This window comes from Pecten maximus, chromosome 12, assembly GCF_902652985.1.
Source record: "Pecten maximus chromosome 12, xPecMax1.1, whole genome shotgun sequence".
In the NCBI taxonomy this organism is placed as follows: Eukaryota; Metazoa; Mollusca; class Bivalvia; order Pectinida; family Pectinidae; genus Pecten; species Pecten maximus.
The window spans coordinates 17,344,920-17,362,502 of NC_047026.1; the positions used below are offsets into that span (position 1 = coordinate 17,344,920).

General features: G+C 34.3%; 2 protein-coding genes across 2 annotated transcripts; one reads left to right on the top strand and one right to left on the bottom strand.

Moving 5' to 3' along the window:
* LOC117340069 (PE-PGRS family protein PE_PGRS47-like) lies at window positions 1-3,691 on the top strand. The gene is made up of 3 exons (XM_033901842.1): window positions 1-168; window positions 2,089-2,579; window positions 3,535-3,691. Exons 2-3 carry the CDS (start codon window positions 2,089-2,091, stop codon window positions 3,578-3,580), a joined length of 537 nt encoding a protein of 178 aa, XP_033757733.1. The 5' UTR covers window positions 1-168; the 3' UTR covers window positions 3,581-3,691.
* A 1,650-nt stretch (window positions 3,692-5,341) lies between these two features.
* Window positions 5,342-10,591, bottom strand: LOC117339688 (L-rhamnose-binding lectin CSL2-like). Its single transcript, XM_033901404.1, has 6 exons — window positions 10,493-10,591; window positions 9,408-9,704; window positions 8,084-8,219; window positions 7,483-7,622; window positions 6,013-6,218; window positions 5,342-5,546 (listed from the first exon to the last, which is right to left on the bottom strand). The coding sequence occupies exons 1-6, from the start codon at window positions 10,548-10,550 to the stop codon at window positions 5,538-5,540; spliced, it is 846 nt and encodes a 281-aa protein (XP_033757295.1). The 5' UTR covers window positions 10,551-10,591; the 3' UTR covers window positions 5,342-5,537.
* Between the last annotated feature and the right edge of the window lie 6,992 nt (window positions 10,592-17,583).

The following is a 17,583-nucleotide window of genomic DNA, read 5'->3' on the forward strand; positions in this document are numbered from 1 at the left end:
TTACATAAATTAATTTGCCACACATGAATGTTACCTGTCAACGAGTGAAATTGACGTGAAACAAACGTACACTTGTCCTATATATATCACGACGCGTAATGACATAACAGACATTCGAACGAGACTTCTAGACCCGGGCATTGTGTAGCACTTCACCTCTCATTCAAGGTAAGTTTTTATCAGTTAATGCAATTATTCGTGGAAATTTGTAACTAGGCCGTTTCATCGAAAGTCACCTTGCTGAAATAGACATAGCGTTGAATAACTTTACATCAAGATGGCAAATCTTCAAACATCTATACTTAATACTATAATATCATCCTAAAATCATTTACGTTTTCTATAATGAACAAATATGGGAAAGTTAGAAAGTTAGGTCATTAACCCAAAATTTTGATTTTTTTGTAAATTGTTGCAAATTTTGAAACAAACTTATGAGGTCGTACATATCATCAACCAGTGCCAAATTAAAAACAATTGCTGGGGCTTACCTTTTCTATGTATATACACGTAAACCTAATATCGGACAAAGCAAAATAATTCTAACAGTGTGCACAATGAAAAATTCGTTTTTTTCGAGGCAATCTGCGATTTTATCAAGACACAGAGAACCCAAATACAATCACATGATGCTAGAAATACAGAAAAAAAAATAATAAAAAAAAAGATACAGTATCTTATTATAGTTGTTAGTCTACAATTGTATTCGATTTGTTTATCCTATTGGATAATGTACCAGAGATCAGAATCGTATATCTATATAGTATATACATTGTACGATATCTCATATATGAACGGGATTTTGATTATACAAGTGTTAGAATATCTCACGAAAGATATTTGATGTTTTTAAGATACCTTGTATATAAATTAGATAAAACAGCTCAGGTAACAAAAGAATTTTTTTTATATTGTATCACATATCTTATAAACAGTGTACTAACTAAAGATGTATATTTCCCCCAATTACAAACAATGTCTAAAATGCCGTAAATAATATCTGATATAAATTATAAGTTATCTTATTTTGAATTTATGTATACATTGTACTTTGTAAGATATTATAAATAACATAACATTTTTCAAATATTTCATGATTAATCTGATAAAGCATATACGATGTCTTTCTTATAGAAGGTATCTTATATGATATATTAAGATATATGATGTTATACAGCTGTTATATGATAACTCGGACAGTGTATATCACTTTATGAAACATAAGTTCGGCGTGACATCTGTAATAAATGTAAAGTTGGCTTGTCGTACAGCCAATACAGAGTCATTTAAGCATTGAACGGCTTTCAGTTGATATTCATAGTCAATATGAATGCCAACTGGACAGAGGCAAATTCCATGAAGCGCGCTATGAATGCCAACTGAAAGCTGTTCAATGCTTATATTTACCATCTGCGATTTTTTATTTGTCGTGCGATTTTGTTTTTGAAATTTTGAAATTCAAATTTCAGTTGGCAGTTCATAAGCTGGTGAACTCGCAACTGAATTGGTAGGGTTATATAGTGGCAGTGCCATACAATGGTAAATAAAGCTTCATGGTTAGATCAAATATCGATGTTTAAAATTATAATATGATGTAAAACTGATTACTAGATATACTACCTATTTAGTTTATATAAGCAGGTGTGCCACAAGGTTCAGTGTTAGGTCCTTTTTATTTTTTATTTACATAAATGATATACCAGAAAATTTGATAAGTGTATCAAGACTTTATGCCGATGGTACTTTTTTATTTTTGGTTCTTGCTCATGTCATGGAATTGAACGAGTAATGAACCATGATCTTGAATATATAAATGAATAGTCCAAGAAATGGTTAGTTTCTTTAAATTCAAGCAAAACATATATTATTTATTTCAAATAAAATCATATTTGCAACTGATATTTTGTTATAGCACACTACATTTTTCAGATAATCATTTGCCCAATCCAGTAAACAATAAAACAATAAAATATGTTAATTAAAACACACTCACAGTATATAACAATACAGAACTAAATCCTACTAACGCATTATATATATTCTCTAATTAGCATTTATTAATTGTGTACATTTATATGTATTTTTTAGATGAAGACCATTGCCTTATTGCTCAGCTGCTTTATCGGAACGGCTGTATGCACCTACTCCATGGGCGGCATGGGTGGAATGAGCGGCATGGGTGGAATGAGCGGCTGGGGTGGAATGAGCGGCATGGGTGGAATGAGCGGAATGGGCGGCATGGGCGGCATGGGCGGCGGCATGGGCGGCATGCCCTCAGGCGGATCCTACTACTATAGAACGTACAGAAGCAGCGGCGGATCCCCATGGGGAATGAGCGGAATGGGCGGAATGGGCGGAATGGGCGGAATGGGCGGAATGAGCGGCATGAGCGGCATGAGCGGCATGGGCGGCATGAGCGGCATGGGCGGCATGGGAGGAATGGGCAGCTGGGGTGGCATGAGCGGCATGGGCGGCATGGGCGGCATGGGCGGCATGAGCGGTATGAGCGGCATGGGGCGGCATGGGAGGAATGGGCGGCTGGGGTGGCATGGGCGGCATGGGCGGAATGGGCAGCGGAGGTAAGATTTTATGAATAATGTGTTGATAATAACTTACTTGGATATTACATGATTTATCAAGTTAACTTTTTCAATACGTTTTAAGGGCTGCGATGGCCGAGTGGTTAAGTTGTCCCGACACTTTATCAGTAGCCCTCCACCTCTGGGTTTCGAACTCAAACTCGTAGGGCAGTTGCCTGATGGTTTTTCTCCGGGTATTCCAGCTTTTCTCCACCTCAAAAACCAGGCACGTCCTTAAATGACCCTGACTGTTAATAGGACAATATAAACCAATACACCAAAAAAATTAATGCACTGTGAAATGTTATAAACACCAGCAGGTTACTTTGAAAACGTTTTGCCAAAACGAACTATATAGTTTAGATATGATGCTGCCTATTGTGTTCAAAACTTCGTGACCACGTCAACATCATCTGATATAGCGGAGGCAGTTAAGAACAATATCTTATTATTGTTATTCTACCAAAAGGTCTCCATATCCAAACATCGAAACGTATTCAGTTATTAAATTCTCTTCCAGAATTTAAAATTCGTAAGGCTGAAAAGGAATTACTAATTTTCCATTTTGTTTAAACACATTTTAAGGTCAGTCCCACATGAAGACGACTGTTCTGTGTTGTCATGTTTGTTAATTAGAATTAAATGTATCTTACAGCGTTATTCAAAACAATCCACTTTCAGTAAAATAATTATTTAGTAGAAATTTATTTAGGACATTGATTAAGGCTATTCTTAAACAAGAAAAACGGATTTGTCCGGAGAATAGTCAAACAGTGATATCGAACATGAATATTGACCTTTGTTTTTAATACTTTTCATAAACGAACTCAAATGTACTCAAAATCAATATTTCCACTTTTTATCAGGAATTGAGCCTCAGGAGACTAGATTTATGTTGCTCCCGAGAATTTTTTATTAATTTACATGTGAATCAGTATTTTTATTTCCTTTTCAGGAAACTACTACAATTCGTACAAGAAGTCGATTGGGTAAAATTCTAAATGCTGCCAATCTGAAAGAACTCCCGAGACCTCGCTAATTTAATTTAATACATGGTAGATTAATGAAATTGATTCTTGCAATGGACAATTATTAAAATGGCATAGAAAAGATGTGTTATTTATCTGTATTGTTTTTTGTGCATTTTGATATATTGAATATTCTATAATTAGTTTAAACTATTTCAAAAAAGGCAGGCATATCGTTAACAGATGACTAGCAACAACCATACACTTTCCACATTGGTTAATTTGAAATGTAAGGATTGAATTTACAACACGGGATTTCTGTCCCCAGTCGTAGTCATTTGAATGAAACGGTCGTGAGATCTAACGTAGGCCTAGGCCTCGAGCTTCTCTTTTCCTGGTACATTGGTAGCTAGTTTGGCGTCATTAGGTACGAAAATTGCAAAAAAAAAAAAACCAACAAACAAACAAACAAACAAAAAGAGAAAGAAAAAAAAAAGAACCCAAGCAACAAATAAACACTATTTTTTGTATTATTTCACTTACTTTTATTACGAATTTATATCCCAAACACAAAAAAGGTAAAATTCTATTTTGGAACACATGTCTCGTGTTCATTTAAGAAATAATTAACGATGACTCGTGTATTGTTGCAGGATATACAACGAGGACGAGGATATTTTGCAATTAAATTAATAACGAAGGCCGCAGGCCTGAGTTATTAATTAAAATTGCAAAATATCCGAGTCCGAGGCTCCGTAGGATTCCGTAGGATTCGAACTCGCGTCGCGATAAAAATGTAATAAAAGACTAACCCATTAGCCCACTCGGCTATAGTAACCTTATATGAAATGTGTGAATATTGGATATATATAAAATTGTAACAGCCGTGACTCACGAGCGTGTATTATTGGCACGAGCGTGTATTATTGGAAAGTAATACATGGTTTTAAACCAATCAAAACTGGCGTTGCATAGCAAACATGGTAGAATAACTGATAACATATTTCTTGTAAACACACTGACAAACGTGAAATACACACACTGCTCAGCACATTAGCTCGGTTTCCGAAATACTTGTCGAAATGCATGGTGTCTTGAACGACTAAATCTCTTGAGCTAGTTTAAACATTCATAGATGAAAACCATTGCCATCTTTTTAGATAACCATGATAAACAACCGTCACTTGTTGGTGAACCTCTTGATCGTCTATGGACCAGAAAGCGCCCGGATGTGTCCTGTTTTTATATGTCTTCGTTCTATCATAGCTGTCTACCTATCTATTCTCTTAATGCCTGTTTTGTACGACTATCTGTCTATCTACATGTATGTCTGTCTCTAGATAACTCTCTTCTATCTGTCTATCTCTCCCTGATAATTGTTCTCTTTTGTGTGTGTGTGAATAAATACCTTAAGATTAAGTGGTCATGATATGACCTACTTTTTGATTATAGTCATTTCTTTCCATTGGGTTTTATTTTTTAACATATCAAATGCATCATAATTGTGAAAATTGGTCATATCCCGAAACTGACCCTCGCCTTTACCCCCTCATAACTCTAAACCTTAATTTCATGTCACATCATGACCACCTAACCCCAAGGTACATGTATGTATATACAAAAAGTAGAACATATCGGTGATCGTCACCAGAGGGCTCAAATTGGCACTCCTCCTTTCTGTTTTTGTTCTCTCTCTAAGAAATATCAACCGGATCTGTATCAACATAGTAGGAAGAGTAAATTAATTAAAACGTTTAACCTACGAGGCAATGAAAACACAGCAGTTGATCAATATAAACGTATATAATTTTATTTTCATTAATCTGTAAACACACTTGGTATAGGCCGGTACTTCCGACTATGTGATATCACAGCTTCATATGTACATGTAACTTCTATCAGTTTGGTAAGCCAAACTATCACATAGTACAAAATGTAGTTTACAACAGGTCGATGGAGGAAAGCATATCCCTGGATGTGTCGGTGGTATTCATTCGTCCTGAAAACAAAAGGTAAGACAAATACAACCATATTCTAGTACTACATATCTGTAGGACCAAAATATCCATTCGTTATCCTTTGATACTTGGAGATATTTCACTTGGCTAATTATCTACAAGAGAATGTAGACAGGAAAATGAAACCGTAATTCTAACTCCGAAGCAATAAAACTATTTCAAAATACAAATGCTGTATGAACAGAATCTGGATTTTCATGGAGACCCTTGACAAATACAAGGACAGATGGATTAGGTGTTCCTGAAGACTAAGCGTCTTTCGCTTTATCGATGACAACGCCATGTAAAAATGAAACCACGGAGAAATTTATGGAGACCTTTCAGAATGAGTTACACCTCACACTGTACTTGACATGATAAAATTCGACCAATGAAAAAATCAATCCGTTGTCCTTATACATTGATATTGTCAAGGAAATGTTGTTCTCGACATTAATTGCAACTTACGTCACAAACTGTCCTGGAAAGACGGAATGTCCCCTGGCACGCCTGGTCCACCCACACTCTGTTGCCGTTGATGCCAAACCTCACGCCGCGTACGCAGTTTGCCTGCGACTTCTGTTGTATCAGCGTAATCGTATCAAATGACCCACCAAACTCGCATTCCTTGTACTTTGAGTTGTGACTTTCACATACAATGATCTTTGTCTTTTCTGAGCAAAGAAATTTGAAAAAAAGATGATCACATAAATCAACAGGAATTGTAGTAATTTTGTCGTGAACATCGCATTGAGGGAAAGCTGACTGCAACAGCAGAAATCAATACATGACTTCAGCACGCGAAAATTACACGCGAAAACCACTAATGACAAAAAAGCAAAAAGCTAAAAAAATTTATATATAAGCATATAACCATTGAGCCTGTGGACATTTTCTGGAGTCTATAGGTTTGTCATTGCCAACTCGAAATTCTACCTCCTTGAAGCAACGGATAGAGTTTTTCTATCAAAAATGTTCAAATTCATCAAACATTTTGTACTTTGATCTTATCAAATTGCATTGAAAAGAATAATACCCCGAAGGCAATTTTCTGCTGTGAAAAAAAGACGTCAATTTATCAAAATTTCTGAAAAGACACATTGCAAAAATGTAAGGAAAAGAATGAAAACAGGCCGATTTTAACCATGTAATGTGCAAAATTTCCTAAGAGGCATATAGAAGGTTGTGCATGCTAGAGCATCAATGTGCAGAATAACATATACTGCATTATAGGACACAATGTTATCGGGTCAAAAGAAACAAGTACTGTGTATCACGTATCAGATTCAACAAGACAGGGCATTAGACGACTAAAATCACTCCTCATAATATAAAGGCAAAACCTACATATAAAGGACGTCAATTTTCAATAGGATATGTTGCATCCGAGAAGACGGCTCTATTAGTCTTCAGAAAATGACTGTAAAACACTACATCAGGCTTATGTATGTGTTCTTTTGTATGAATCTAAACAAGAACATCATCAGTCTCGATTTATACATTGTACTCTTTTGACTTCTATGTGTTGGTATGTACTAGTGCAAGGAGTTCCGAACCACACCACATCTGCCTACCATGCATTTGTTTAGTTAGTTACCAATTCTAAACGGTCCATCAATATTGTAGATCATCAGGGCAAAAACACGGTTTGAGTAAAATTGACAAAGACAACAACAAACAAACAACATCAAACAAACAACATCAAACAAACAACGAAACATGCAAAAATAAAAAATAAAAATACAAAAAAAAAATACAAAAAAATACAAGATACATTCGCGTATAGTTTAAAATGAAAAAAAGGCTATGGTTACTCAAATCATGTAATACAGACCAAAAGCTTATACATACAAGTGTAGTTCAAAATTTTGTATATGCTTACTGTTTTGAAAAGAATTTTGCACAAAAGAAAGGAGTTCCGAACATCAATATACTCACCACATCTATATCTGACTTCCATGTACTTGTATGTACCGAAACAAGGATTGCCGAACACAGAATTTTTTGAAATCAGATTACAAGATTCCTTTCCATTACAATGGAGTAGTTTCTTCATAGCTACATTGCTGTAACACGTCCTGAGACAAATTAAAATAAAAACGAATTTATATCAACACATCACACTTGAGGAATATTCGAGTTGTTTGGTGCTTGGTCATACTAAGAATGTTTATATTCGTATGAAAGTTTATGGAGTATGAACTTCTGACAATGAAAGGTAACATCGGCATTTGTTATTTGTAATTCGAAAATATAATTACATTATAATTCTAATGAAGGTTCACATACTGCTCTGGTACATGGTTTAATTCATCGACTTGGTTAACAAATTTAAAGCAAACTTACCAGTCAATGAGATTATTCGCTTATTGGCATGTGGTAAATCTACATTTCATATTGATATTTTAAGAAGCCTCGCAAACCAACTTTAATTTAAAATTACTGATTTTTAACAAAATAAAATTAAATGTGAAAAGAATAAAATATATGATATGTATAATAGGATAGAATATAAAATAATTCAATATATTAAACTTACAAATTGTTCATTGCAGGACTAGGGCAAGTGATCTCATCATGGCGGCCATAGTCGACCCCTGCCAGGGCCAGTTTGTGTCCTGGTAGACAGCGGATAGTTGACTTCTGATTCTCACACACGATCGCCGACCTCAACCCTGCCATATATATATAAACTTACGGGTGCAATTCTGATTACTTTGATTTTAATATATTTTCCCTTTTCTCATTAGAAACACACAACACATGACATTATATTTTTTCAAATCACGTCCAAATCATATCCCCTGTTAAACAGCTCGTTGTTTGACCTTTGACCCCCTATTGACATGTCAAGTGGTCATGACTTAATAATCCTGACTGATTAGAGAATGGTGAACACCATACAAATAATACACATATGACTATATAGAGGATATCTAACAGTGTCTTCAGTAATACCAAATATATTTCACGAGTGGGGCTAATATTTTGATATTTTTCACGAGTGCGCAGCACGAGTGAAAAATATCAAAATATTAGCCGCACTCGTGAAATATATTTGGTATTACTGAAGACACTGTTAGATATTCTGTTTATTACATTTTTTATCAACGAAAAACCTACCCCGTATGCTAACTTGGCCTAATGTAACCAAAAAAAAGTAGTTTCCCCTGTTCAGGTGCTGATATATATGTCGGGCTTTCTGATTGGTCAATTATTTTGGTATTTTCTAATCTTTAATTTGATTGGTCAAATCAGCAAAAGTGATATTTTTCACTGAAAAATATCACTTTTATAGAATGAATAATTTTTGATATTTCACTGGTAAAAATGTAATAAATAGAATTATGCCATGCCAGCTAAGTCTTGCTAATAACTCGGGATTTTAGATCCTCTAAAAAGGATACTCTATCGCAGACATACTTGAAATACATTCTTTCTTCGATATTTCTCGATTTTGATAGACCTTTGTCAAGCAAATCTCGAAACATGCTGCTGTTAACAACTGAAGAAAATCATGACCTGGTCAATAGCAGTATATATCTTTATAGATTTACGTCCCGTTTTCCCCTCCATTTATGTTGAAGCTATTATTACCAAAATGGTTGATGAGGGTATAACAAAAAATAGACAGAAAATCGCAAACCATTACCGTCCCTAATGAGCGCAGTAAGAGATAGCGTCTGTTAGATAGCATCCGTCTTTAAACTCATTTCAGTATACATGGTTCACTTTGTGAAGACAATACTGCTTCACATCACACTTCAAGGTATTAAATAACGTATTCATTAAAGAGGTAAACTACATATTCTATACTACACCTAACATTGATAAAATGATGCAGATGAATCCATATTTCTTACCTGGACTCACACAGTCGTAGATTACTTCCAGATATTTCGGAACGCCTCGGCAGGGATCACCAAACACTCCATTATGAGCTCTGACGTCACATTTTTGTTGTCCGTTACAATGGTTTTTGACAATGTCTACAGCTCGTGTTGCCCGGCATTGTTCGTTGTCATGATAACCGCACGTTTCCTTGTCCAGACGTCCGTAGTTAGCCGCTTGGATGTATAGGACTTTACCACAAGGACACCTAAGGTGTATGGCATTGTTCAGGGAATGTTCACAGGCCACCTGGTGCTGGTTTGGCAAACCTGTTCGTTTTTAAAGTGATGGCATATATTGATCAGAATTAAGAAATGACGTGTTTGGTCTGTATACAACATCTTACTACAAATAAAAAATTATATAGACTAGGTTAATATTCATTTTCCTGCATCTCCCCATTTAGATTTGGACAATACATTCGACCTATTTCGAGTCTCCCTAATCACCTCCTAGGTAACAACATTTGATGCCCCTAGCATCACTGTCGAGTCCTAGGTAACAACATTTGATGCCCCTAGCATCACTGTCGAGTCCTAGATAGACGAAAAATTGGTTTGGAGCAAACAATAAAGCAAAGAAGTAAACAATTGGAAATTTCAATGTCTGTCCTCTCCATAACTTAATACATTTTGGTGTCTCTCGGATAGCAGTTTTGTTCTATGTTTCTTTAACAAAGACGATATGTGGCATCTAACTGTAATCAAATAACATACTTTTTCAATAGAAGTCAAATCTTAAGTGAATGTCTTGTACATATTCGAGAGAGAAATAAACAAGGTTTTTTTTATTATTACCCCCCGATAAAGCTAAAAATCATACGATATCGTGATTTTTTGGTAACTGTCCTAAAGCAAACATTTGCACTTTTTCTTACACAGTTACAAAATGTACATGAGATTTCCTAACAATTAGTTCTACTTCCTCGTTTCAATGTCTATGCTTTTGCTGTCAGTTTCTCCAGATAGTTTTACTGACATTAAGACTAACAGAAACTCTATAAATTTATTTTCAACTGTACTTACAAAGCTACAATTTCCGATTTCGTATACCTTACCTAAAGAATGAACAAGCTCCGGGATGGAAATCAAAATCACCAAGGTTGTTATATCCATTGTAGTGCAGAGCAAGGATAGGGAATCACCGCACAACCTCGGCATCCTTTCTTTTATAGTCACGAGTTATTACTCATGAACCCACTGGACCGCCATTTATGTTATCATCACCTGATGCTTTTAGCAGTCTCTAGCATGTCCCTTTGTATTAAGTGTTTCTGTATAGGGGGCCATTAGGTTAATAAGCACAGGCTTGTTTAAAGCATGGTCAACTTGATATGTGTTTATGTTAAATTTCAATGCCGCCATAGATGTTGTAAGTCACTAAATTTATTTGTCCATGTAAAAATTCTACAATTTATGACTTTATTGATTTATATCTGTAACATAACTATATGGAGACAAACAGTGTACTAAACAGCTGGTGATGTACAGCTATGTTGCAAATGTAATGCGTACTATTATTTTTAACTGTACGAAACCCTTAGACAATCATTTATAAAGTAATTATACCGTTTTAGTGGTAATTGTTATCACGGTCTCTAAATGGTTTGTATATTGAACAAATACCTTATGCTATCTCTTAGCAATAACAAAGGTTTTGTTATCCATTGTTACCTTTTACTTGTCGAGCTAGTTGTAATGAAACCTATACGATTACTATCCACATCTATACTGTGTATCTTTATATCTCTAAATGGACTGAAATACTCGAAAACAAGACCAGAGGTTTCGGAGGGGTAACCGTCTTTTGCTTCAGAAAAACAACCGCTTTCCTAATTGAACTCATCGAGCTTTTTATCACACAAGGAAATATAACATTTTAAAATTAGACAATCACGCACCTTCCTTTGATCTTCATCAACTCGCAAACCCCATGTTTAAATCTTTTCATCAACAGTCTACCTATATTACGGATAGTAAGGAAACACTATTTAATGGTCAAATTATTATTTCACTTCAAAACTTACACATGTCGAAGGTTAAAACAGTGTCATTGAAAGTATATCCAATGATTGACAGGGGCTTCAACCAGACATCACGTGACTTGTATACACGGGATTGTCTGACAGGCAAAGGCCAGTAATTTTACCTGTCAATCTATTGTTGATGATTCAGTGAAATGAACATTTTTCTGAGATTTCGGTTTGTTCAGTATATATGTTCATCTGACCCTTGAGTTGGTCTGACATTCAAAGCTGAAACAAAGGTATGTTATGTAGTAATTTAAAATTCACATGTAAATATGCTGGGTTACTTCGATTATTAATAATATTGCTCTATCGTTATCGTATTGAAAGGCTTCCGATTAAACATAAACACCAAACTAGAATTTAACAAATGAGCTTAAGCCAATGAAGTATTTTTTTTATCTCTGTATTATAGTCGTCATTTAACTAATGGATATGAGTTGATGGTTGATATAAACAGATCTTGTCTAAATGTCTTCAAACAATTGAATTTATCTCATTATCTATTATTACATTAATCCGAACTCGAAGTGTTTATATATTTACTCAACATATATTGTTCATATGTCTTATTAACTGTATATCCAAATGAATATATTTAATGTAATAAAAAATGTTTTGCAAATGCGCGTAAAATAAAATTTTGAAATGTATTCGTGTTAAATGATGAGTTTTCTGTAATTGATTTATTGCTGGATTCAGTAGTTTATGATAAAATGTCAAAGAAAAGTTTCCTGTTCTTGTCCTTGACAGCTACTACATCTTCGACAAATAGTAATTAAGAACGAATAGACTGTAAACTATTTCTATACACAGCCAAAAAATACATATTTTATCTTATTGCCATCCTTGTAAAGTGTGAGCTTGCTATCTTTTAAATTCACATCGGATAAGTATTTAAATCAATTTCACCCAAAATAAACTGCCATGCTCCGTCTCTTTATTTCGTTGTAACCTTCAGTCTTATTATTTTTGATTTGATTGTGTTATATTTTAGATATTTTTTCTATACATTGAGTGTTCTTCAATGCATTTTTGTCGGCTTCGATTCACGCATACAGAATGTGAATCTATGTATATCTTTAATAATTATTATAATTGAAATTAGTAAGTGCTCATTTTGTGGAAATCTTTCCCCTTTATAGTCTTTCGCCAAGGAAAAGCTATCAACATGATGATATTAGTGGTTGTACTTTTGTCGTTCTCCGGAACTGGTAAGTGAAATGTCAAAGCATCATTACTTTCTCTACCTCAATACCGTATTTTGCTATATAACAGAGGCAACTGCTTGGTACTATATTGAAATTCCATAAAAACGATACAATACAACAACACTATATTGACGTCACGAATTACCTGATTTCACACTATTACCTTGATGGTTAAAACTGTGCCTTTCTGTTAGTCATCTCTGTATACAGGAAAAACAATGACAAAGGCAAGCATGTTTCCGAGGTTAAAAAAGAATATAAAATCATAGTCATGAAATATTAATCCATTATATTTGTTTCAAAATTGATCCTGTATAGTTGTAAAATTTCATGGGGCTAAAATTTTGCGGTTGTTCTAGTCGGAAGTACTTCGCGGATATAAAATTTCGCACGACCACTTCACATTACCAAACACCTCTATATATTTGTATATATATCGATATTCGTTGAGTTGATATTTTCACGCTGTATTCAAGGAGCGCGAATATAGCGAAAATAAATCCCCGCGTGAATTGTCAACTGTAAAGTGAACTCAAATAAACATGCAGACAAAATCCTCTGTTTTAAAAATAGGATTTCAACGATACCTTTTGTTTTCATATTAGTGCCAATTTGAACCAATTTAAACAATTATTTCCCTAAAAATCTTCTTTTCTAATCAAAATGTGATGATAAACTCTGATGTTTATGGCTCTCTTGGTCTTTCAGCCGAAAGTTACTCACAAGGAGCGCCAGTAGGAACGGTCCTTACAATGTTTCCAAAACATCAAAATGCCAATCAACAAACAACGCAGTCACCCTTCGTTATACAAGTGGAACAGCCGTCCTTCAGTCCTTCAGATCAGGTGAACGGTAAGCAAAAAAACAGCCGATTTTTTAAAACTCAGTTGATCGTGAGAATTCCACTGAAATGAACGTTAGTAACACCAGGAGAATATAATATTAAATGTAGAATGGCTCCAATGAATTAGGTTAGGGTGATATTTTAATCTAAAATAATATTTGAACATAATTAAAGATGTAGGCGAAAGGTTTAACATATGCCGATAAAAAAAACAACAATATATATTTATACCCTTACGATATCGTGTGAATTGTGCATCACGTGACACTTTTTCAGTCATTCAAGTTGTGTGAAATTTGGTTTGTTTGGTTTGTTTTTGTTTATCCTATCAAACGCCAGGGTCATTTAAGGACGTGCCAGGTTTTGGAGGTGAAGGAAAGCCGGAGTACCCGGAGAAAAACATCTTGTTTTTTTTTTTTTAAATATATGTAATGTTTACATGTATGTTCGTAAAATTAAAAAGGTTAATAATAAGCGTAAGAATTTGGACATCTTATTTCCAAAGCGTAAACCAAGATCAAAGAAACATTAATATTGATTAAATGTGCATGGTCGAACAAAGGCTAGGAACACATGATACTTATAGGATATTTTCTGCCATAAATCCATGTGTCGGATAAATGTTCCACTTAAATGTATGGGTTCAAGTGTTTAACTGTTTATCAGATCAAATGTTCAGTTTTCGTGGTTAATTATGCTGATCAGTGGAATTTTCTCTTATTTCCCGTTACATGACGTGATAAAACATATGGGATATAGCCACGCCCCATAACGCCAGTACTTAGTCATACTTATAAGGATGTACGGCGGACACATCAAGGTTGTTTGAAGGTCATATGATACGCTGACGGTTGTCCACACATGAGGGAAAGTTAACTTCCTCAAGTCGCCAGCATCTGAGTTCGTGTGTAGTATTGTAAAATTGTTTGAGTGTATGTGTATCACACGAAAATTGTCTTTGTCCAGTGATTCGTCAGACCGGTCAGAAGTATAACCTTCTAAGCACTTTATGTCACTACTGTCTATCCTATAAAAAGGAAAAAGCGAGAGAGGAAATAAAGTTACAATAAAAGTAGTTTTAAAAATGATTATGATTTGAATGACATTTACTATTTTGTTCTGATATTTGTAGTTTTGAACAATATTTCCATGAATGCCAGTTGAAGTACATATATAAGACATATCACATTTATAATATTTGTGTGGGTTATTGCCTTCTACCTCCATTATCGCCGTCAGCGATATATACGGGCATTTATTGACATTATCAATAACAATAACAGTTAGTCTGTAGATAAAAATGAATTGCTAGCATTACAGAAACAACATGTTAACCAGTTACTTCATCCATGCAGCATTTTACATATATCGCTTGTGTAATATACCCTGGATCATTTTTCATTGGCTGCCCCAGTCAGAAATCGATTGTGACGTCATGAATTGAAAAAAAAAGACGCAAAATGTCTACCTCCGTTTGATTTTTTTCCTCCACATTTTGACTTTATAACCGGTCGAAAGGATATTTTTTCTTAGCTTTGTCATAAAAAGTATCTTAAAATTGATTCATTAATGAGTTTTAATGAAAATCGTGTCAAAATTGTAACAACTGCTCTTACCAAAGCTAGCAAAATTAATAATAATAAACTTGTAAGACTCAATTCACAAAATATTATATTATATGCAATGAAATTTTATCTATTTAAGATCAGATATTCATTATAGTCTATGTATCATTAACATACAAACTATGTATTACAGGACGTCACTACTGATACATGTTTTTATTACAGTAAGTCTGTATGCTACTGATGGAAGAGACTTTATCGGCATCATCCTGGTAGTACACAGACAGGCTGGAGACACGGAGGGAGTACTGGGCAGTTTCGGTAACTTCCCGGAGGATAAGATCATGGCTGGCAACTTCATTGGAGGAATGGGGGTAAGAATATGAGTATTGGATAACTATCGTATTGTTCTTGGTATCAGCGACAACACTTATGGCCAAACATACTCTCTGGTCATATTATTAAAATACAAGTCTTGACCACAATTCAGGTGTTGAATTACCTCCTTGTCGGAGACATAATTAAATCCGCGAATACCACAATACTTGCCAAATTTAAGACCCCAATTTGAATTAAACATTACATGTTGGTGATCATAGTTTCTTATTTTACTGAAACAGAAAGGCGGAATAAAGACATATGTTTACCATTGTCACAGGAATAATAGGTATCCGTTAGCTTTGAAGTTCACCTCTGCTATGTTACAAACTCGTCTGATATGTGTGTCGTAATTTCGTTCGATCTTGAATTCCAAATTATTTGTTTTTTATGGTATAATTTGGTGTATTCATGTGATATACATATGTACATGTGTATGTACAACTTAATTGTCGGTTTATAGAACTACGTCACACACAAAAACAACAATCCAGTGAGTAGAATCCAACTGACATGGGAAGCTCCTGATACAGAAATAGGAAACGTGACGTTTAGGTAAGCGATGAGATAACAGAGAGATATAACACATTTCTACGGATCTTTTAAAGGAATTTTGTTTCCTATTCCTTCATTTTTTAAGGTATGGACTTTTTAGATATGGATATGTATATCAGTGTTCTTGTATGGTACAAAACTGAGAGCTTAAAATCAATTTATCAAAATAAAATCATATTTTGATGCATCATCCCAATTTGAATAAAATAGATATGAATATAATTAAGTATAGAGAGGTTAGTATTCATTTTTGATCACAGTTTTTAATGCTGTCCATTTTAAAATCTAATATCATCCTGTTTATTTTTCTGCTTTTCCCTCGTACACATAAACGTTGATTGTCACCTTGGAATGAAACTGGGTGACACTTTGAATTTATGTATGCAATTTGTTATATTTAACTACTAACTTTAAAACTTCACATGATTCATACCCTGAGCTTTATTACTCGATTAAATGATGCCTTGTCCGATGTTGTTTTTTTTTCTGTTAGAGCAACATTTCTGGAATCATTCAAAGTATTTTGGTGGAATGTCACCACAGACCTACCGTCCGACCGCCAAATTCAACAATCGACCAACGATATGGTAAGTAATTATAATGGCTTAGTCAGTAATGAGTAGTATGTAACACTATCAAAGACATATACACAATTTATTCAAAGGAGGCGTCTAAAAGAGAAGCCAATGACGAATAAAGGGATTATCAACTTCCTATAAGGGGACGATGAAGGGACTAACAACATAACTGCTGCCCCAATTGGAATAGATTGGAACTTCACCTTATCATTTCTGTCCGTGTGTAGTTTGTGTCTATATTAAGTTTTCTATACGCACTCACATACACCTTGCTGTTACGAAAACATTAAATGACGTAATAGCAAGTATTGTTAATTCTTATAATTTAATTTCGTCTTATACACACCAAGATATTTCACTTTCTTTGGCGAACTCTTTTCTGTGATGAATTATTACGCAACGTCATCAGCCAATCAAAAATGACGTTACATTTCGCAACGTCAAACATTTTGTTATGAAGGTATAACAAAATTATTTCAGCCAATGAAAATGCGTGTTTCATACAAAATTAAATTATATAATCTTATGTTTGGCTCCTAGAATCACTGATGAGTCCAAAAAGGCCGAACTAGCTGTGCGGTGTTTTTTCTCGGCATACTTTTATACTATTTTTTAATATTTTTTTCTTTATAAACCCTTATATGTAATAATTGTTAAGCTCTAAATACTTGCATATTTTTGAATATAGGGGAACGCGTTCAGTTTATTGTGTTATCAACAGTTTACTGTTTCGTATATATTAAGAATGATTAAATAATATTCAAGATTCTATATTTCGCTAATTTATTCATCGAAATAAAGGTCAAAATATTGGTATATTGCATGTATACCAAGTAACCACTCCTTAACCATATTATAAACACAAAATCAATCAAAGTCAATATTAGAGAAACATGGACAAGTATTTCATACATAAAAAAGCAAAAAATATTTATTTGATCTAAATTTGCATAGCGGGTGTCGTCTGTGAGTAGAAAAAGGCTAGACTTTC

Bases quoted from the DNA above. Each gene is read 5' to 3' on its own strand.
- LOC117340069 (XM_033901842.1), top strand. From the start codon at position 2,089: ATGAAGACCATTGCCTTATTGCTCAGCTGCTTTATCGGAACGGCTGTA. The intron at 2,580-3,534 runs GTAAGATTTTAT...TTTCCTTTTCAG, and splicing joins GGGCGGAATGGGCAGCGGAG to GAAACTACTACAATTCGTAC.
- LOC117339688 (XM_033901404.1), bottom strand. From the start codon at position 10,550: ATGGATATAACAACCTTGGTGATTTTGATTTCCATCCCGGAGCTTGTT. The intron at 8,220-9,407 runs GTAAGAAATATG...TATATATGGCAG, and splicing joins CTACGACTGTGTGAGTCCAG to GGTTGAGGTCGGCGATCGTG. The intron at 7,623-8,083 runs GTAAGTTTAATA...AATTTGTCTCAG, and splicing joins AGTCCTGCAATGAACAATTT to GACGTGTTACAGCAATGTAG.